We start from the raw sequence: 23,615 nt of genomic DNA on the forward strand, positions 1-23,615 counted from the left end.
TCTGCAATTGAGTGTTACATTCACTCATATCGTGCTTCCGTAGATAATGGATGCACCTGTTCAGAGATTTCAGTCGACTAATTCGACTGGCACGGTCTTCATAAACTGTGCATTGATAAATGGTATGTGCTTCCTGACAGAATAAACATCTTGGGGCACTTGCAGCTCCTTTTGTCTTGTCTGTCTTGGGAGCGTGATTTCCTACAGTTCTGTTAACTGTGGGGGATATAGCATATGAGCCAACATTACTGTTTCCACTTTGTAGAAGAGGAGTTTTGTAGCCTTAATTTTTGACTGCCAGTTGGGACATTTTTATTTTTGTCCGAAGATTCACCTTTGGTGATTTTTTCTTGTGTTCTAAGTTTTCCTCGGCTTCGTAATCTTTGTACGTAAGCTCGAAGTCCATCAAAGATTTGGTTCTGTGATAAGATGATATAATGGGTGCATAGGCTGTCTATGACCTCATTAGGAAGTTTCCTTTGAATGATTAACTTTGTAAGCCACTCTGCATTTCCTACGGATACTTTAGTACTGAGGCCTTTAATGATTGTTTCTATAGACAATCGAAATGATTGTAGTGACTCATAACATTTATTTGGAGAGGGTAAATCCAATAATTTGTATGAGAGATGGGCAATTGCAGTCTCTTTATCACTGTAGTTATCTTGTAACAACTGTAGGGCATGGTTGTAATCATCATCTGTTAATGACAAATTAACAATGACCTGCCTTGCTTCTCCCCATAACTGGCCCTGCAAATACTGAAACTTTGTAGCCTTATTGAGAGATGCCTTGGAGTTTATTATAGAATCAAGGGCTCTCCAGAAGGTATCCCAATCGTCTTCATCCTTGTCCTCAAAATATGGTAAATGGACCTTTGGGAGCTCTGCTGCTATATGTGTGATAGTTGCAGTATCCTGCTGAGTAGATGAGCTCACATATGATTGGGTTCCTGCTTGTGATATTTGATTAAAGGATCTAGTTGATCTTGGATTTTATCTTCATACATTGTCATTTCAGCAATGATTTCCTGAAGTTCTCTTTTGGTTAGATCTGCAGTAGCCATTTCCGTTAGATAAATCTCTGCATGGCGCATGATTTGATCAAATTTTGCAACTGAAGTTTTAATTCAGTTATTCAAGATGATTAAATCAAGAGATACTTGATTAGCTAACTTTTGACATCTGTCAAGCTGTAGAGTCAAGTGATTTTTTAGACTGTGTCCTTTTCTTTCCTGTTTCTGTAGCAGGTGAAGAATTGATGTCATATGGATTTTTCCGAGATATTTTCTTTTTTTGATAAAAAATCAGCGTTGAATGTAATGAAACGCTATTTTCTGGGTGAGCCCTGGAGCTTATCGGGCTAATGAATGTTATACTAGACCGGGACATTAGCTAAGGAGTTCAGACCTACCAGGGACCAGCGCCAGAACCTGGCCCCTTCAGAGAGGTTTCAGGGAGCAATGGCCCTGGAAACCCCCCTTGTGGTTGGGGTTATCCTTATCTGCCATCGACCGGGGTTAGGCACCCAAAAGGTAGGCATAACAAAACAAACCGCACATAGTAAAAAACTAAAACAAAAAACCGATCAGAGAGGTAGAATCTCCCTACAATCCCAAGGAAACAAGCAAACATCACACTTTATTGTCGCACCGATCGTCCGCGCAGCCCTCCCCACCCGAAGATGGGGAGGGGGGGAGTTCCAACCTACCGCGCCGGCTGCCAAGCTTCATTTCGGAAGCTAAGCTTCAACCAACGTGAAAAAAACGCCGACCGGTGGGAGGGAGGGTTGCCAGGAAGCCTCTGGGGCTCACCCAGAAAATGGCGTTTCTTTACATTCAACGCTGGTTTTCTGTGGGGAGCCCCTACGGCTCCCTGGAGCTTCATACCCAAAGAGAAGGAAAAGAAAGGGCTAACCTGGGAGGCGGCCGCCACAAACTCTGCAACGCGAAGCCGAGACAACAGGTTGCAACCTGTGACCCAAGGCAACAAGAACGCACAGGAGCAGACGCACATAAAGAATGGGCGGCCAGGAACCTGTGCGACCCTCAAATCCGTGTGCCCGAAATGAGCCCTAGACATCACCAACACATCAGCAAAAGCTGCAAACGTCCGAACAGTACGGGCGCAAAGACAGACTGCAGGCTGGAAGACTGATAAACTCTGTGGACGACCTTAAAGATCCGAGCCCTGAAACAGGGAACGAGGGGAACCAGATCAAACCAAAGCACATCCCCAGACACGGTACGCAGGTAACGGCAAAAAACGCAACCGGACAACACAGGACTCACCCCCGGCCAAACCAATCAAGCAGCAATAACCCAAGAACCCCTCCGGAAAGCAGCCGACTCGACTGTCGCCAGGACGGAGAAAGGCCACACACGTACAAATCTACCACCAGTACCAAAGAGCAGAAACCTGAACCGAAGGGGCTACCACAAACTGAGAAGATAAGAAGGCACCCTGATCAAGGATCAGGACGACTCAGGTGATGCATGAGCAGGCCGGAGGTGAAACAAAACATGAGAAAGCGTATGAAACGAGCCAGATGTGACGTCCACCCCGAACGCAAGCCGGAGCGGCTCCGCCAGCACCGCACAAAACGAGGCGACAGTAAGAACATCAAATAACTATAGCCCTGAAAACCCAAGAAAGGACAAGACAACCCAATGTGAAAGAGAAAACAACGTACAAAGAACAAGAAAAAGTGCATAGAAACACCATGAATGTCATACTGTCGCCAAGACGAAGCTCACAGGCAGGCTTCATCTTGACGGTCCTCACCGTTTACAAGCCACCTGAACACCAAAGATATGGTGATACCCGCGTCAAAATACCAGACATGGAGAGCCGAGGAGAAGGCCGAACCAGTCACGCACAGGACCAATCCGACCTGCCGAAAGAGGCAGAGCCGCAGGAAAACGCCCCGGGTTCGGACACCTATCAAGCAGCGTCTGAAAATAAAGCTGGGCCGGCCACCAAGGAACCATAAGGACTGCTCTCGTGGGAAAGGGCTGCAACCGAGCCAGAACCCGATGCAACAGCTGGACCAGGAGAAGAGGAACAGGTACCCCCACCTCGACCAGTCCTACCGAAAAGCATCCACCGTGAATGCCTTGCAGGTAGGTAAGGGCGCCACATACAATGGGCGATGTCTAGACCACGCCGACTCAAAGACATCCATGGCCAGGAGTCTATACGTCCGGCAGAGCCAACAAAACGAGTCGGCGACGACTGGCCAATCCGCGAACAGAGGAATAAACAGAGACAGCTGTCCTCCAGGATGCAGGACACACCCCCGGACATGAACCTCACGGTTAGTCAAACCCCAAGAATCCAGCAAACGAGCCACTCAAAGGAACCAACCCCAAAGGTCAACACCTAAGAGAATCCCTGTGGTTCCGGCAAGAACCGCCAGAGAACAGTCCAAATGGAGCTGAATGGTAGAGCACCGAGTGACCCAAACCCTCCGAAGCGCAAACCAGAACGCCACGAACTCCCAAACCGTGCTGTGAGCCCGACGGACGGACAGACTCCACCATTCTCGGCCGACCTGGTGAGCACTTGTCACAAAAGCCCCAGCCGAGAGATGACCCATCCATGAACACATCGAGCGAAGGCTCGGGGAGGTGCCAAGGCACGGAACCCCAAAAACCCCAAAGAGGAAGCTGGTGACGCAGCACCAACACAAGATCCCTGGAGGGACGAACCCAACGATTGCAAGAAGCGGAAGGGGAGTCTCCGAAGGAACCATACAGACGCCGAAGCCAAACCCAACCCCACGGGCAGACCAGTACGACGAAGTACAGACTCCTGCACAACTGCTCAAGCAACCACTGAGCAACCCGGGACCCCCTCATGAACAGCCGAAGGTGGCACCACAGCTGCAGTAACACTTCCGGAGGGAAAGACAAGGAGTGGCCCAATAGCCCTAAACAAGGCCCAGGTCCGAACCCGGGACAGAAACAGATGGAATGGCCTCCAGATCACCAGGAAACCAAACCCAGCGATCTGGAAAGAACTACACCCCGGGCGAGCAGACAAGCGGACCGACTGAGAGCTAGCCCACACCAGCCAGTCGTCGAGGTAGGCCAGACACCGAATCTCAAACAGACCCAGACAGGGCACCAAGATCCGGTAAAGATGCAAAAATACACCAAGTGCCAATTACAAAATAGGGAAGGCAACAAAAGTGGCAAGCCTGAAGCCCCACCACCAACTGTGCCAGTCCTGGAAAACTGGAGAGGAACGTGCCAAGAATTGACCTGGAGGTTCAGGGCCACCATCCAGGCACCCGGCCCCAGCAGAAGCCGGATAGGAGACAACAGGCCTCCGAGGAGGGCATAGAAACCAGGGCGCAGACTGAAGAAGGCCAGAAGAACCGCAGATTCGAAAGGCCCATGGCTGCAAAGAACAGATAGGAACCCCAGAAGGATGGGGTGGATCGACCATGCCCAACGCACCCACTAAGATGACATGACGAAGCGCAGGGAAAGAAGCCCACCCCGCCAACTCTGAACCCCCCAAAGGGGGAGAAGCCATCCACCGCCGCCACCAGAGGCCGGAAGACAACCAAAAGTGCCCACCAACAGCGGGACCATGCAAGAGTCAACAGAGCAAGCTGCATCCCCAGCGCCCCGTCAACAGAGAAGGGAACAGAGCCCTTTCCGAAAGAAAAATGACACATACGCATATATACATATGTATATACACATACACATACAAGGTATGTTACACACACGTGCATATGCACATACACATGTGCACACATACACAGCGTACACATGTACATGTGTACACACACACACATCACGCCAGACCTGTCTCCTGCAGCACATATCAAGCGGATAACATCAGCGGCATATGCCAGGTTGGCCAACATACGAACGGCATTCAGAAACTTGTGTAAAGAATCATTCAGAACTTTGTATACCACATATGTCAGGCCAATCCTGGAGTATGCAGCCCCAGCATGGAGTCCATATCTAGTCAAGGATAAGACTAAACTGGAAAAGGTTCAAAGGTTTGCCACCAGACTAGTACCCGAGCTGAGAGGTATGAGCTACGAGGAGAGACTACGGGAATTAAACCTCACTTCGCTGGAAGACAGAAGAGTTAGGGGGGACATGATCACCACATTCAAGATTCTGAAGGGAATTGATAGGGTAGATAAAGACAGTCTATTTAACACAAGGGGAACACGCACAAGGGGACACAGGTGGAAACTGAGTGCCCAAATGAGCCACAGAGATATTAGAAAGAACTTTTTTAGTGTCAGAGTGGTTGACAAATGGAATGCATTAGGGGGTGATGTGGTGGAGGCTGACTCCATACACAGTTTCAAGTGTAGATATGACAAAGCCCGATAGGCTCAGGAATCTGTGCACCTGTTGATTGACGGTTGAGAGGCGGGACCAAAGAGCCAGAGCTCAACCCCCGCAAACACAACTAGGTGAGTACAACTAGGTGAGTACACACACATACACTTGAAAAGAAAATTACAAGCCGCCGACCAGTGGGCAGAGAGCACCACGCCAGCCAGGCAAAGAAGGCACAAAACTGCATCAAAAGGCCCACCTCGACAACAAAACCTCAAAGTCCCAGCACGACCACAACACGTGCCAAGACCCAAAAAGATCAGTTTGCAAGCCAGGAAGACCCCGGAACTCCAAAAGGCAGAACCGGGTCACACACGAGGAAACAAAGCCCCCAGAACCCACAAAGGGGGCCCAAGAGGAAGAAACCTCCGGAACAAAACCAAAGAACCCAAAGGAACCCAGAATCGAACCAGTGGAAGCCCAAACCACCACATTTGCCAGCGAAGAAACACCACAGAAAGGCAAAGCACAGCCCCAGACAGAACCCCCAGGGAAATGGTCATAACAGACCGAAAACCGAGGGACAAGGTGTGGGAGCAAGCATAACAGCCAGGGACACTGAGCCCAAACCCAAGGGCCCAGACCCAAAACAGACAAAATGGGAAACCTGGTGTAAAATCAACACCCAAACGTTCCCAGAGGAACAGGAAACGGGCAGAAAACCACAGAAAAGCAAAGAAACGACAACAGGAGAATAAAGCCCCTGAAAAAAGGTGAAAACTCACCCAAGAAGCTCGCTCACACACCCAGGCACATGTAAACAAATTGCAACACCACCCTGGTGGCCACGCCGTGAAACCGGCAGACGAAAATGGCCGCCATGACAGAGGGCTGGGACCGACGCTAAAGATACGAAAACACGCCAGCAAAAGTGGGAAGCAAGCAGACTGGATGGGCGAAAAACTCCGCCCAAAAGCAGAAAACCCAGGCAGGGGCAAACCGCCCCAGAACTTCTAGCAGTCATCCCCCACAGCCCTGGGAACCAGCAACAGAGGCCCCAGGGCAGAGCCGTCCTCCAAGCCCTCCGCCCTTAAAGAAAAGGAAGAGTCCATGGGAAAGGCAGCAAGAAAGGGCTGCTGGTAAGACCCAGAAGCCTTGGCAGGAGGAACAGGCCCGAAAACCTCCGTCCCCCAACCTGAACGGGGCAGCCCCCGAAAATTGCCCGAGTCTCAGCCCCAACTAAACCCCGCCCCGACCCGGAAACCCACAGACGGTCTGGAGCCGGGAACAGGGAGGGAAAGGGGTGAACAGCACCTAACCAAAACGGGGCGGCCTCGGGGTATCCGAGTGGGAAACCAACCTAGCATGTTGCAGCAACCTAACCTAGCCTGCAACACAGATGCTGCATGTACTCTGAACCGGTTCGTCTAATTACCACAAGCTACACAAGCTTCAGAAAGCTTCCTGGCAATACGTTAGTAATGAATAAATATGATATATTTACTCATTATAATGTTGGTGCTGAATGTACAACACGAAAAAACATAATTTTAATCTGAAAAAGTATCTTTTTATAAAGAAATTAGGCGAAAATAAAAACCTGGTGACGCCAAATCAAGTCGACGATCCAAGCGTCGGTTAGGTTAGGTTAGGTTAGGTTAGGTTTGGTTAGGTTAGGTTAGGTTAGGTCAGCCTAACCTAACATATCATATTTATTCATTACTAACGTATTGCCAGGAAGCTTTCTGAAGCTTGTGTAGCTTGTGGTAATTAGACGGACCCCTCTGAACAGTAATAACATCAGGAGAGTACTGGAGAACAAGCAGAGAATATCTCTTGCAAGACTCCGGGTCAAGGTGTCAGTGACCCAACAGGCAACAGGACAGAGGTAAAAGTGGCGACTGTCACCCGGAGACAAGGGCACAGCAACAAATGATCCCGTATAAGACGGGTTGGAACCCAGAAGACACATTCAATGGTCCACCGAGCCCAGACAGGGGTTTCGAGGGTCCGTAGGCTGACTGCTATGGGAAGCCCAGGTAGGGTGTTGCTAACCGGTTAAGAAACCCATAAATAACAAGAGGGTAGAGGATAGTACTGAAAACAACTGCGACATGTACAATCACAGGGGCCTAGCAGAGGGCCGCCAAACATAGCGACACTGGGCAGACCTTCACCAGGCAATTGAAAATAAAAACAAAATAAAAACCCCGCAAAAGTACACCGTCTCCAGAGGCAACAGGAACCGGTCGCCGCTTAGGTGGCAGGTCGCGCAACACCTTGACGCCCTAACCAGCACAATACCAATCCCTACCCAGGGCCAAACAAGGGCCCCAAGCACCAGCTGGCCCCAAGGGCGAGGCAAATGCCGAGCATCAAGAACCTCTACGGGAATGGTTCCCGAACGCCCCAGGGAAGATAACCCTGTTACGCAAGGGCTGTACTCACAGGGCGCTTAGGGAAGTCAGCCACTAAGCGCATGCAGCCCTGGCACTGATGAGGTACTCCTGGCCACTGCACAACACAACACACGGCAGTGAACGCCACACAAGGCAAACACCGCCTAGGAAACTGAGGCCAGAGAAGCGTCTATCTCAGTTGACATTACCTTATGAACTGAAGCTTGGCAGCTGGCGCGGTAGGTCCGGGGCTCCCCTCTCCCCCTCTCGGGGCGGGGAGGGCTGCGCGGACGATCTGTGCGGCAGTAAAGTGTGATGTTTGCTTGTTTCCTTTGGCTTGTAGGGAGTTTCTACCTCTCTGTTCAGCTTTTTGTTTTAGTTTTTTACCATGTGGGGTTTGTTTTGTTATGCCTACCTTTCTGGGTGCCTAACCCCGGTCGATGGCAGATAAGGAAAACCCCAACCACAAGGGGGTTTCCAGGGCCAATGCTCCCTGAAACCTCTCTGAATGGGCCAGGTTCTGGCGCTGGTTTCTGGTAGGTCTGAACTCCTTAGCTAATGTCCCGGTCTAATATAACATACATTAGCCCGATAAGCTCCAGGGAGCTGTAGGGGCTCCCCACAGAAATATGTATATTGTTAATGTATTTTGATAAATGAGCTTTCCTGTCTACTTAGGTAATGATTCCAAAGATGGTCCTTCCTTTCCTCCCTGGAATCTGGATGTAGCAGGTGCTTAATTATTAAAAGTAATAACTTGGTTTGTCATCCGAATGCACCAAATCGGTAAATTTTGTAATAATTTTTAGAAAATAGTAAGTGGCACTATTTTTCCAAAATTATTACAAGATCTATTACCCTATTAGGGGATTGATAAAATACAGTAGAATGCCTACTGGTTTTACCTGTAATAGGGTTTGATACAGTTGATTATGGATATATTGTAATGAAATGCTCTTATTGTTATGAAACACTTTTTTTAAGAGTATTTTGTAATGAGAAGCTCTGAAAATCAGTTGATTACAGATAATGCAGATAATACACTTAATGTGTGTGTAAATATTACCACAATTGACGTATATAATGGTATATATGAGTAAGATGTAATTGTGTCTTTGACACTGATAAAATTAAGTACTGTGGTTTTTTAACACAGAACAGTATTAGTATACAATGAATGCTTACTAGTTAATGGATATGGTGGCTTAAGCCACTGCAAACAATTTGTTTACTTAGATATATAGATATGATAAATATTGGCTGTTAGCTAGGTTAGACTAGAATATGTAAGAATCGTTCCAATGCAAAATCAAGAATTTTCTTATTTACTATTGAAATATCTAGTTTCTAGAATATCTAGGTTCAAAGGACCATAAATTGGTTCTAGTTAACAGGAAAAATCATTTAGGTATGATGGACCATATATGTGGGAAAAACCTGACGCGATTGATATGAGACGAGACTACCAGGGACTTGTACTGTACTAAATTAAAAATTACTGTCTGCAATTAATTCAACTAAAGTCTCTAGCTAGGGTCGTAAATCCTAGCTCCTCTTTTCCTAATGACAGATTGTGGGCTGTAAGGAGCAGGTGGGGTAAGTGAATTAGTTGATAGGTTGATTGAAGATCCACAGTCCACCTGCGGACAAGTATCTCACATTAACTTGTATATTTTCATACAAGGATAAGATTTTAATAAATTCAGTTCTATGACTGAACACTGGTTCTGTTTAAAGCAGGGATTTAAACATGTACATAATCCAGCCTAGTACCATAACTATTAACAGCCAATATATTCTTATACTAATAACACAACAATTTAAATTGTAGAAGTATGATATTAAATGACCTTAAATGTAGTCTAAGTACTGTTAACTAAGCACTAAAGATTATATACAATTAGATAAACTTATATGATAAATTAAAGATAACTGAACAAGCAATTGTTAACTTAATTTATATGTTCAAGTATATGTATATATAGATATATTCAATTTATATGAAGAGGTTCAGCCAGCCTGATTGAATCTTTTCCCACACAAGAGACACTCATGGGGTTTTCTATGTTTGGAAAAAGATTCAACAGCTGCACTACAATATTAATAAACTTACTGAAGTATGAGGCGTTGCCTTGCTCTATAACCGACAGACAGACTTATTGGATATATTAAAGTTACACAAGCATACAATTGGCCAATTAATACACTTAATAACATTCAACATACTTCTCTGAATGCTGGGGTGCTTGTCTGACGAGGGTGTCAGACTGGATAACTCTCTTGTCGCGAGTTTAGGCACGATATTTTATATCACAGCTTTCCTGTAGATTGTTCTGGTAGCGTTGCTACGTGATTGTCCTTAACACTTTCGCGCTTTCGATTAGAGATAACTCGTCACTGGTTTTTCTTACGATTCCGCATAACTGCCTACTTTTCTCGTCAATCGAAAAAATATTTCTATAAATTCCATTTTTTAACCGAAATGGATGGGGATACTTTTGTTTTGTAGAGAATTTATTTGCGAATTTTTTTGGTACCAGAATGAATATTATATCACATAAACTTCTATGAGTAAAAAAAAAAATACACAAAGTATATTTGGGGGTGTGGCGAGCGTGTGGCAGTGGGTTCCCTTTAGCCGTTGATATATCCAACACGTGGGAAATATTTGTATGTTTTATGTATATGTCTGTGTAGGGAATTTTACTGCGATCACTGTCATATAAATTATAAAATGTTTCAAAAAGAATAAACATGACAAACATCAAACGAACGAAAACAATGCGTTCGTTTCTGCCGCGAACGCATACTGAGCGACGTGGTTCTATATTTGGCTCTTCTCTTACACATGCTTTGTACAAATGTTATACAGTTCATCTTATAGAAAATTTTATTGCGAACACATTGGTATAAAAAAGAAATACGTACATAGAAAAGTAGGGTCAGGAAACGTATAAATGTATAAACTTTCCAAGCATGATTGTGTTTTCGCCAGTGCGCTCGCGGCTAACTACTCTCCACTTCACACACTCTTGCGGGTGGGCAATTACCTATATTAAACATTCATATGCATATGTCCGTGTAGAGAATTTTATTGCGATTCCAATGATACCAAAATTAGCGATGTAGGACAACTGTAGGCTTCGCAACCATTAAGAGAGTGGAAACATTTTGTTGCTGTTTGGCGCTCTCGGCGAGTGATCTGCATAGTTTTTTATTTGGTGTTGATACTCCTTATGCTTGGGCGGCATTTTATAGGTATGCTCTTATAGACAATTTCATTGCGAACACAGTGATACCAAATTTAAATACGTGCGCCTTCAATTATTGTCAGGACAGTCAAAAGAGTGTACACTTTTTCGGTCTTACCGCATAGGCGCGCGAAGTGCCGAAAGCATCTGGGGTATTTTTTTTTTTTGAGCGCCGAGAGCGCGAAAGTGTTAATTGTGTTTGTCTCCACCTCCACCATCATCCTACTGCAATGTCACTTTGTGTGCTCCACTCTACACTTACATAGGAATTTTTCCTTGTAGATATATTGTCCAGGTACTCCCCCAGTTCTAGAGAGTAATCACTGGTGATAAAGATAATTTGATAAGGTGTCCTGAGCTAAATAATGTCTGCAAGGCACCATCACACACTTGTTCACTGTTTTGTAAACACACCTTGTGGCCCCCAGAGTGTGATGGGCGCTCGCCTCCTTCCCGAGATGGCTCCTCCCTCTCCCTTGAGAGGGGTAGCTTCCAATGTATATTGATTGATTATTTTTACTGTCTACACATAAGATTGAGATAAGATGTGATTATAATATAATCTTTATATCCTATATCTAATTTTACGTAGTACTTGCTAGCACTACTGATTCTTATTAAGGATTTAATATAATCCCTACCAGATATTGACTAATTGTTCCAATAGTTTTTTAATTAAGAAATCCTTCTAGAAGCTTCTGGATCCTTGAGAAATCATGCACAAAGTCACATAGGCACCTATAGGGCCCTATGGTGTACCTGATCATAGTAGCATTGTCATCAAGAATCAAGATGTATAATGAATCTATAGTGATTCTAATATGATTTTCATATGATTTAAATATGATATAGAAATAATACATTTCTTGAATAATAATACTGATATAGTGGGTAAAAATTTCCCACAACCAGGACCGAAGTGCAACCCAGTATGGTGCAAAGCATCAAGATGGCGAAGAGTAGAAGGAGAAGCAGATGAGTAAGCAGGACAACCATAATCGAGCTTAGACAGGACGAGAGAGGAATGTAAAGAGAGTAGAGTGTGCCTATCCGCTCCTCAAGAAGTGTGAGACAATACCTGAAGGAGGGTAAGGGCCTTAGAGCATTCAACACGGAGGTAAGAGATATGGGGCGTCCAAGACAACAAGTGTCAAAAATCAACCCCAAAAGCTTAGCGGAATCCTTGTATACAATGGGGTGACCATAAAGCGACAAAGAAGGATGAAGAACAACACGCTTCCGAGTAAAAGTCATAGCACAAGTCTTAGATGAAGAGAACCTGAAGCCATGATCGGTGGCCCAAGACGACACGGCATCAATCGCAAATTGAAGCCGGTGTTGAAGAGAGAGGCGAATCATCACCCTGACAGCAAATGGTAAGATTGTCGACATAAAGAGTGGAGAAGACGTCTGAAGGAAGAGAGGAAAGACCATTGAGGGCAACCAGAAAAATAGTGGTGCACAGAACACTACCCTGGGGCACACCTTTGTATTGCTGAAAAGAGGCAGAGAGAGTGGTACCAAGCCTCACCCGAAAAGAACGACAAGAGAGGAAGCTGCAGAGAAAGAGAGGGAGATGACCAAGAAGGCCAAAAAAATGAAGCTGGGATAGAATATGATATCGCGAAGTGGTGTCGTAAGCCTTTTCCAGGTCAAAAAGGACGGCAACAATGGATATCTTCGCAGCAAAAGCAGTACAAATATAGACCTCCAAGTTCACAGGACATCTGTTGCGCTGCCGCACTTGTGGAAACCAAATTGAGAAGGGGAGAGGAGGTGATGGTGTTCCAGGAACCACATCAGACGAACGTTAACCATACGTTCAAAGAGTTTGCAGACACAACCTGTGAGAGCAATAGGGCAAAAGTTCTTAGGAGATGTTCCCAGAGACTCTGGTTTGCGAACAAGGAAGACAACGGCATCAAGCCAGTCCTCAGGGACTGACGATGACTCTCAGATCCGATTATACAGAATCGGTAAATACTGAGACATGCACGGAGGGAGATGGCGAAGCATCTCATAATAAAGGCCATCAGAGCTCGCCGCCGAAGAACCGCAGAGGGCCAGGGCAGACCAAAATTTAGAGAAAGAGAGAGAAGGGATCGTTATAGGGAAGGCGAAGATGAGTACAGAAATCCAAAAGACAAGATTCAAGGACAGGTTTATGAAGAAGGAAAGATTGGGGAAGATGAAAACCAGAGCTAACAGAAGAAAAGTGGGAACCCAGTTTGGTAGCGACCTGCAACAACTACGTCACAAGAGTACCCGGAGGTGAGGACCGGTGAGATATCGGGAACGAACTTGCCCACTATCTTGGGGATACGCTTCCAGATCTGTGACAGAGGAATTTCAGACGTAATGGTGGAGACATAAGATGCCCAACATTCCCGTTTAGCCATGGCCCTACGAGTGCGTTTAGCCATGGCGAGTGAGGATGGCCCTACGGGCCACAGCACTCGCCTTCCAAAATAAAAGAAAAGAATCGGCCGTCTGCCGGCGGCAGTGTTTCTTCCAGGCTGCATGCTTACAGCGGACAGCCCGAGCACAGTCTGTATTCCACCAGGGAATGCACTTCCGTGGGCCCCGAGAGGAAGAGCGAGGAATAGAGCGGAGGGCCGCGTCGAAGACGGTGTCATGAAAAAGGACGAGAGGTCAGAGAGAGCAGCACTGAGGGTAAATAGGTTCCTGTCTCCCTTAGCAAACTGCCACCTAGGGAAGGAGAGGGGAGGGTGAAAAGAGAAAAAGGTAACAAGGATGGGGAAATGGTCACTGCCATGGAGGTCATCAAGAACCTGCCACGTGAAATCTAAGTAAAGAGAAGAAGAGCAAAGAGAAAGATCAAAACAGGAAAGGGTGCAAGTCCAAGAGTCCAAATGCGTGGGCTCACCAGAATTCAGAAGAGACAGGGAAGAAGAGAGGATGAATGGCTCAAGAAGGCGACCCCGGGTGTTCGTCAGAACATCACCCCAAAGGGAATGACGACAATTGAAATCACCCAGCAGGAGCACAAGCTCGGGCAAGGAGTCCAGTAGGTGTTTCAGATCGGGAAGAGAAAGCGGGACATTTGGGGGGAGATAAATAGGACAAACGGTGTACTATTTCCTCACAAAGATACGAGCAGCAGAACAATGGTGAGGTGAAGGAAAAAGTAAGGGGACAAAGAGAACATCAGAGCGAATCAAGAGAGCAGAAGAGTTAGGAGCCCCAGCAACAGCTGGGGGGGGGGGGAAGAAAGAAAGGAATAGCCACGAAAGCGACCAGGACGAGCACCAAGCATCGACTCCTGGAGACACACAAAGGGGCGAAAACCGCAAAATCAGAAACTGAAGTTAAAGGAAATTGGCGTAATAACCATGAACATTCCATTGAAGGATGAACATCGACGAGAAAAGGAAGTACAGCAACAGAGAACAACGAAGAAACGAAGGCGAAAAGGGAACAAAGCACGTTAAAGAAGCGCAGGATCAGGGTCAACGAAGTCAGGGTTAGGGGGGCATGGGTAAACTGAGTAAAGGAGGAGGGAAGGTAGCTAGAGGACCGACCAGGGGCACACGAGTAGGGTCCGGAGGAGGAAGAGGGTGGGGGGGATAACCGAGGGTCAAGGACAGCAGCAGGAGGGGCAGAAACCAGGGAATGCACCTTAGCAAGGGCACCAACCGAAAGGGAAGCGGAGGCCAAAAAGACCTCCATAGCAGGAACAGGGGGCGCGACCACCGAAATGGGAGGGGATGGAGCGAGAGTGTCAGAAGTAGGGGACAAGGAAGAATGCAAAGCCTTTTTACCCGCCGGGGAGGAGGAAGGAGAGGAGCCAGGCTTTCGCTTCTGACTCAGAGAGACAGGTGTCCCAGCAACTACGTTCTGGGCAACGGATTCCAGCGTCTCAACAGGAGAAGCTGAACGAGAGCATATACGACGGCAGTTGGGAGAGCGTTGGACATCAGCCCGTACGGACAGGCGGCGTGGAGAGCCAATAGACGGAGGAGAAGGATGGGAAGGAGGATCGGAGGGAGACGAGGAAGAAGACACAGGAGACATGACAGACCGGGCAGAAAGAAGGGGAACTTCAGACAGAGGACCAGGAGGGGGACCCTTTGGGACAGAACTCAAAGAAACAGAGGAGGGTGGCGAATCAGGGTTCAAGGCCTGGAAACGGTATTGAGGCTGAGGAAGGTGGAAAGGACGAGGAGAGGAAGAGCGCAACACGTGAGCATAAGGTGGGAGCCGGCTAACCTGGTGCCTTGCTTCAGGAAAGATAAATGCTCCCGGTGCTTCAAGTTGAGGACGGCTGCCTCAAGCTTGTAATGTATTCACACACGGGAGAAGGTAGGATGGGCCTCACCACAATTGAGGCAGCGAGCCTGGGGAGAAGTGCACTCCGACTTAGTGACCTTCGCCCCCACACAAAGGACAGAGAGAGACCGTTCCAGAGCAGCAGAGGGCACCATGCCCAAACCTCCAGCACTTGTTGCAGAGCCGAGGAGAGGGAATGTACTCCTGGATGGAACACCTGGCACCAGCAAGAATGACAGAGGGCGGAAGGGTCCTACCATCAAAGGTAATCTTCACAACCCGAAGGGGTTTACAGCGACGACCATGAGGGAGACGAATAAATGAGTCTACACGGAGGACAGAATGGCCCTGGGCATTGAGGATATGACGAATATCTTCGTGGCAATCCTGGAGATTCCGAACACTGGTTGCAACATGGGGTGGGAGGAGAATAGTGCCAACACTGGCATTCAACCGAGCATTCTTGGAGACCCGAAGAGGGATCTCGCCAAGGCAGGACAAGGCAGCCAAGCGGGAGGCTGCATCCTGAGAAGGAGCAACAACGACACGTGTACCGAGATGGGTGGGGTGGAAAGTAACAGAGACATCTACGGAATCAACAAGGTGCCTATGAAGGGAGAAATCGTCAGGAGGCGCAGAATCAAGAGGGAGGAGATCAAAGTATTTGGCCCACGAAGCGGGACCAAACAAGGCTTGATATGCATCAGTACGGGAAGGGATCGAGTGAGTGCGGCCATGGTGGGGACGGCATTGAGAACCCCCAGAGAGAAAGAGAGGGAGGGGTTAAAAGGCGCAGTACTCACAACGAGAGACTGAGCCATGCCAGGGAACGAGGTGCTCACCTCTGGGGGCTTGGGGCACGACCCAACCACAGAGGAGGGAGGGGAGCCGAGGGGAGTAGTCATGAGGGTCAAAGGAGAAGCAAGGTCGGGGTCCAATGCAGTGGGGGGCTACAGAGCCCGGTCTTCCAACACGGTCCAACTCGGGGGCTTGGTCGCCCACCCCACGAGCCTGAGAAGATAGAAGAGGAACAGAATTAGCCATAAGTACGAAGAGAAAAACATTCATTCACGAATGTGCCCCCATACCCACCATGGAGCCTCAATTAAAGGCAGGACACCCAACAAGAAGCTATCGCCGATCATGCTGGGGCTTCCTAGGGGTGCATCGTAAGTATACGCCCCACAAACACCACCTTAAGAACCGTCAGTCTGTCGAGATTGGGTTCAGTGTCGAAAGGAGGATTGACAATAATAGGTTCCCCTCGCTCTTGACATTGGGTACTACAGTTCTACGGGTGCAAGAGTATGCCTCCCGAAGCCCCTGAGCGTCAAAATAGAAGTCCAAAACAATAAACAAAACAAGCAAAAGGTCGGCAGGAAACAACAAGCAGATAGGAGAAGAGGGGGGAGAAAAACGAAACATAAGGAAAAGGAAAAGCAATTCGGCACAATTAGAGAAAACAGCAGCAGGAGCATAAGGTGACAAAAGGACAGAGGACTGTCCCATGGCGCATCACACTCCGGCACCCGACCACCAAGCCAACTCACGGCGACAACGGGCCGGATGGGGAGGGGGCAAAGAACATAAGAAAACATACAATTGTAAGGGCAAGAGTTACACATACTAATGAAGACACTATTACGAAAATCATTTTGGGGAGAACTTAAAAATATTGGAGGAAATCTAACTAAGTGCATGAGGGGAGGGGTAAACACTTTATACTAAAAGAGATCTAAACTAACAAAATAAGAACATTCAAGGAAAATAAATGAATACAAAAAAGTGTTGAATTGTAATAAATGCTATTTTCTGGGTGAGACCCAGAGGCTCTCCGGAGCTATACCAGGCTGATATGCTAATATCAGACTTTGGCATCAGTCATGTGTATAGAGTTCTAGGGCCTACCGGGGACCACAGCCAGAACCTGACTTCCTCAGAGGCAAGGGGAGCAATGGCCTATAGAAACCCCTGAGTGGTTGGAAGCATTCTATGTCTGCCATTGACTGGGTCAAGCATCCAGATGGGTAAGCATTCCAAAACAAACCCCTATTCTGGTTAAAATTGCTACCAAAAGCCAAACTAGTGGATAGAACTCCCCAACAGAAAACAAGCAAACTAGTATGACGTCACACCTCACCACGCCGCTGTATGTGCAGCTCCCCCCTTCGCGAGAGGGGAAAGTGGTAGCTAGCCTAGACCTCTCACGCCGGCTATCCACCCATCAGTTCTGAGGCTGGATGTCAAAACACACGAAAAACCGCTGACCGGAGGGAGGGAAGGTTGCAGGGGAGCCTCCGGGTCTCACTTAGAAAATGGCGTTGAATGTAATCAACCAGCGTTTCATTACATTCAACGCTGGTCTTCTGGGGGAAGCCCCGTCGGCTCCCCGGAGCTAACTACCCACAGAGGAAGGTCAAAGGGACAGAACTGGGAGGCGGTCACCACGCACCCCTTAACGGAAGCAAAACAACCGACTGCAAACGCCAACTTAAGGCGACATAGCGCCGAAAGGGCCTGGGAACAACACGAGACAATGAGCAGCTAGATCCCTGTACGATCGCCAAAAGATCCATGCCCGAATGACAGCAAGGACACACCGCCCAGATGGCAGCAAAAGCAGCAAAGCCACGAATGCCACGGGCATGGGGAAAGAACACAGGCAGGCTAGTCGCAAAAACACGGCAGATAACCTGGGACACCATCACCCGCAAACAGGGAAGAACGGAACTGGATCAACTCAAAGTGCGCCCCGGACATAGAGGCCGTGGCAAGCAAATACCAGCACTGAACACACAACCCGACGCACCCCCGGCCCTACCAACCAAGCACCAACAAACCAAGGACCCGTCTGGAACGCAGCAGCCCCATCCTGTGTCAGAAAAGATGGAGACGGCTGCCACCGAACAACCAAAATACCAAGGCGGAAGGAGCAGAAACCCCTGCGGAGGAGAGCAAGAAGCCCAGTGACCCCGACCCCCAGAGGCAAATGCCAACAGGAAAAAGAGCTGTCGAAAAGCAATCCTGAACCATAGGGGCACCACCAATCGAGGAGAAGACAGAGCACGCTGACCAGAGACCAGGACGGTGCAAGTGGCGCATGAACAGGCCGGAGGTGAAACACACGAGACAGCTCACTAACGGCGCAGAAGCAACACCAAGACTGAAAGCAAGCCAAAGCGGCTCCGCTAACGCCGCATGAAACGAGGCAACAGTATGTGGCAAGATGACGACCCCCCAACCCGCACCAGAAAAATCAAGCCGATGCTAACAACTGCAGCCACCTAAGAAGGGACATGAGGAAATGGAAGGACTTCCAAAATACCCCATACTGCCGCCTAGAAGCACGCAGGTGGAACACCAACAACGAAGCCAGCTGACCACTAACCGAAGGGGAGACACGCAAGGCAGAACGGAATTAGCCTCGACAAGGCTCACCTGAGCCCAGGAAGAGGTGGAGTCGTGGGAAGATCTTGGGCACTACCCCCAAAGAAGCCCAAGACGGCAAATAAGGAGAGGGAACGTCTGCCAAACAGAAAGCTCCCCAATGCGACCCAGCAAACACAAAACGTTTTGGAAACCTTCACCAAAGTTTCAACATGGTTGTGGGGAGAGATAAGTTTCATGTGTGGTTGAACAAGCACATGAGCAACCTTTAACCCAAGAATGGTAAAAGTATTTCTTTATGTAATACAGCAAATGCTGCCTTTTCTTACACTAGTTTCACCTTTATTTACTAAAAAAAATATTTTGTTCATGTTAAAATATTAAATTTATGTACATTATACATATAAATTGTGAATGCTGTGACTTAGTTGTATGATAGGTGTGCGAAACATTTATTTTTTATTATGATCTTGCTAAAAAAAATTATAACACTGTTTGCTAAATGCTGTACTCAGTAATACTGTTTCTGTTTAAATTATATTTTGGTACTTTATACATAATACATCAACATAAATGGAAAATGCTGCTGCATAAGTATATGAAGGACAACCGCAACATTTAATCTACCAGTTTTTCTAATAAAGAATTTGAGTGCATCAAAATACCTCTTTATCGCATGCATCTGTATTATAGTAGATTTTACATTAAATATCACTGAAGTACAAATAGGTGAGTACAACTACGCAAGTACAACATGAGTGCAACTAGGAGAGTACATGTAGCTAGATGAGTACATCTTGTTGAACACTGCTAGATGGATACAAGTAGGCGAGTGCAACTGCATGAGAGCAACTAGAGGGAGTGCATATAGGTGAGTACAACTACACGAGAACAACTAGGTGCGTGCATGTAGGTGAGTACAACTACACGAGAACAACTAGGTGTGTGCATGTAGGTGAGTACAACTACACGAGAACAACTAGGTGCGTGCATGTAGGTGAGTACAACTACACGAGAACAACTAGGTGTGTGCATGTAGGCGAGTACAACTACACGAGAACAACTAGGTGTGTGCATGTAGGCGAGTACAACTCACCATGCAACACCTCAGTACAACTCACCATGCAACACCTCAGTACAACTCACCATGCAACACCTCAGTACAACTCACCATGCAACACCTCAGTACAACTCACCATGCAACACCTCAGTACAACTCACCATGCAACACCTCAGAACTACAGAAGTCAAGGAAGAGGAGGGGAAGGGGAGTATGGAAGTGCATCCATACTGCACTTAGAGAGGAGGAAGGAGGAGTAGGAGGTCGAGAAGGAAGGAGGAGGGAGGAAGAGGAAGGTGAGGTGGAAAGAGGAGGAAGTAGAAAGAGGATGGCAAGAAGGAGGGAGGAGTAGGAGGAGTAGGGCGAGGAGGAAGGAGGAGTGGGGCGAGGAGGAAGGAGGAGTGGGGCGAGGAGGAAGGAGGAGTGGGGCGAGGAGGAAGGAGGAGTGGGGCGAGGAGGAAGGAGGAGTGGGGCGAGGAGGAAGGAGGAGTGGGGCGAGGAGGAAGGAGGAGGAGGGCGAGGCGGAAGGAGGAGGAGGGCAAGGAGTAAGGAGGAAGGAGGAGGAGGGTGAGGAAGGAGTAGTAGGACGAGGAGGAAGGAGTAGGAGGAGGTCGTGGAGGAAGGAGGAGTAGGGTGAGAAGGGAGAAGGAGAGAGAGGAGGGTGGAGAGGAAGGTGAGGTGGAATGAGGAGGGGGGGCAAGGAAGAAGGAGAGGTGGAATGAGGAGGAGGGCAAGGAGGAAGAGGGCGAGGAGGAGGGCAAGGAGTAAGGAAAAGAATTAGAAGGAGGAACGAGGAGTAGGTCAAGGAGGAAGAGTAGAAGATAGAGGAGCTCGAGGAGGAAGATGGGGAGGAGGAGGAGGTCGAGGAGGAAGGAGTAAGAGGGGGGAGGGGGAAGGTGCAAAGAGGAGGACGTCCGAGAGGGGGGAACTAAGTGACGGCGGAGAATAGCAGGGGTAGAAGTAGTTGAGGTAAGAGGGGGAAGAGGAGGAGGAGGAGGAGTAAGGGAAGGTGGGATGAGAAGGGAGGGGAAGAGGAGGGGGAGAGAGTAGGGGAAGAAGTAAGAGAAGGGGGGATGAGGATGAGGGAGGAAGAGGAGCTAGGGGTAAGAGAAGGGGGAGGGGTAAGAGAAGGGTGGATGAGAAGGGGGGGATGTCAAGGAAGGGAAAGAGAAGGGGGAAGAGGAGAGGGGTAAGAGAAAGGGAATGAGGAGGAGGAGGGGGAAGAGGGGAGGAGGGAAGAGAGGAAGGAGGGGAGGAGAAGATGGGGAGGGAGTGTAACGAGATCTGTGTGACGGCTGGGGCATGTACACTGTAGGCCTACAACAGTTGCCATGACGTGTTAGGGAGCTTGATTTTTTTTTTTTTTTTTTTGAGATATATACAAAAGTTGGTACATTCTTGTACAGCCACTAGTACGCGTAGCGTTTCGGTCAGGTCCCTGGAATACGATCCCCGCCGCGAAGAATCGTTTTTACAACCAAGTACTCATTTTACTGTTGAGTTAAATAGAGGCTACAGTTAAGGATTTGCGCCCAGTAAATCCTCCCCGGCCAGGATACGAACCCATGACAAAGCGCTCACGGAACGCCAGGCGAGTGTCTTACCACTACACCACGGTGACTGGTGAAGAGATGCCTGGATTAAACAGGCATGTCTTGGTAGATATAATATGGTGTGTTCTTCATAAAATACAAGAAAAATAAAGAATCAGATAATAATGTTTTAAATAACTTTATCTCTGATTTTACTTCTGAATTAAATTAATATAAATTAAACATTCAGGTTGGTGATGCAGCGACGGTTGTCGAGAGGGTCCCAACAGGCGACGATCAGCTGTACTCAGCTGACCATCACCGTGGTGGGCCAGGGTTTATACCCGTGCATAGTGACCATCATCATTAGGAGTCAGGTCACCAATTTCATGGAGACCAATGATCTTCACAACCCAGGCCAACATGGATTTCGAGCGGGAAGATCGTGCCTCTCACAGCTACTTGAGCACTACGACAAAGTCACTGAGGCATTTGAAGAAAAACAGAATGCTGATGTGATATACACGGACTTCGCAAAGGCTTCCAATAAATGTGACCATGGCGTGATAGCACACAAAATGAAGTCAATGGGAATAACCGGTAAAGTAGGACGCTGGATACTTAGTTTTCTGTCAAAAAGGACTCGGCGAGTAACGGTCAACCATATAAAATCTAGTCCAAGTGCAGTTAAAAGCTCTGTACCTCAGGGTACAGTCCTTGCACCGCTGCTTTTCCTTATTCTCATATCAGATATAGACAAAAATACAAGTCACAGCTTCGTATCATCCTTTGCAGATGACACAAAAATCAGCATGAAAATTATCTCGGCTGAAGACATTGAAAAACTTCAAGCTGATATTAATAAAGTTTTCGACTGGGCATCAGAAAATATCATGATGTTTAACAGTGATAAATTCCAGGTATTCAGGTACGGTAAAAATGAGGACCTTAAACATAATACAGAGTACAAAACACAATCAAATGTACCCATAGTAGGAAAACAGCATGTAAAGGATTTGGGAATAATAATGTCTGACGACCTAACGTTTAAGGAGCATAACCAAGCAAATATTGCGACAGCCAGAAAAATTATAGGATGGATTACGAGAACTTTCAAATCCAGGGATCCCATCACAATGGTTGTACTCTTCAAGTCACTTGTGTTGTCCCGTCTTGAGTACTGCTCAGTACTCACTTCCCCCTTCAGAGCAGGAGAGATTGCTGAAATAGAGGAATACAAAGAACATATACGGCACACATAGACGCAATAAAGCACCTAAATTATTGGGATAGTCTCAAAGCCCTCCAAATGTACTCACTAGAAAGAAGAGGAGAGAGATATCAAATAATATACACCTGGAAGATACTGGAGGGCCAAGTACCAAATCTACACAGTAAAATAACAACGTACTGGAGTGAACGATATGGAAGAAAATGCAGAATAGAACCAGTGAAGAGCAGAGGTGCCATAGGCACAATCAGAGAACACTGTATAAACATCAGAGGTCCGCGGTTGTTCAACGTCCTCCCAGCAAGCATAAGAAATATTGTCGGAATAACCGTGGACATCTTCAAGAGGAAACTAGATTTATTCCGGTTGGTCCGGCACTAGAGTGCCGGACCAACCGGGCTGTGGTGGGTATGTGGGCCTGCGGGCCGCTCCAAGCAACAGCCTGGTGGACCAAACTCTCACAAGTCAAGCCTGGCCTCAGGCCGGGCTTGGGGAGTAGAAGAAATCCCAGAACCCCATCAACCAGGTAACCCCCTCCACCTGCAATCACCTCGCCCTCGCCCCTTCCTTCTCTTACCCCTCCTCCCCTTCCTCCTCATCCCCCTTCTCTTACCCCTCCCCCTCCTTAACCACCACCTCCTACCCCCCTCCTCTTCCCCTTCTCTAACCCCTATTCTTCCCCTTCTCTTATCCCTACCCCCTCCTCATCCTCCTTCTCTTACCCCTCCCCTCTCCCCTCCTCTTCCCCCTACCCTCTCCTTCTCCTCTTTCCCTTCCTTCTCATCCCCCTTCTCTTACTCCTCCTCCTCTTCCCCCTACCCTCTCCTTCTCCTCTTTCCCTTCCTTCTCATCCCCCTTCTCTTACTCCTCCTCCTCTTCCCCCTCCTCCTCTTACCTGTACTACTCCTACCCCTGCTATTCTTCCTCCTCCTCTTCTCCGTTACCTAATTCCACCTTTTCCCCCAAGACGTCCTACTCCTTCCCCCTCCTTTCCTCTTCCCTTCTTCTCCTTCCTTTTAGACATACTCCTTCCTCCTTTTTCTCATCCTCCTTCCTCCTCTGCCTTGACCTCCTCCTCCTTCCTCCTCTGCTTTGACCTCCTCCTCCTTCCTCCTTGATCTCCTCCTCCTCCTCCTTCCTCCTCGACA

The 23,615-nt window shown here is 47.8% G+C and overlaps 1 protein-coding gene across 1 annotated transcript; it reads right to left on the reverse strand.

Moving 5' to 3' along the window:
- Positions 1 to 245: 245 nt before the first annotated feature.
- On the reverse strand, positions 246 to 13,390 carry LOC138363992 (uncharacterized). Its single transcript, XM_069323443.1, has 2 exons — positions 13,233 to 13,390; positions 246 to 987 (listed from the first exon to the last, which is right to left on the reverse strand). Exons 1-2 carry the CDS (start codon positions 13,388 to 13,390, stop codon positions 246 to 248), a joined length of 900 nt encoding a protein of 299 aa, XP_069179544.1.
- Positions 13,391 to 23,615: the final 10,225 nt, after the last annotated feature.

The sequence above is a fragment of the Procambarus clarkii genome, chromosome 12 (genome assembly GCF_040958095.1).
Source record: "Procambarus clarkii isolate CNS0578487 chromosome 12, FALCON_Pclarkii_2.0, whole genome shotgun sequence".
Lineage (NCBI taxonomy): Eukaryota > Metazoa > Arthropoda > Malacostraca > Decapoda > Cambaridae > Procambarus > Procambarus clarkii.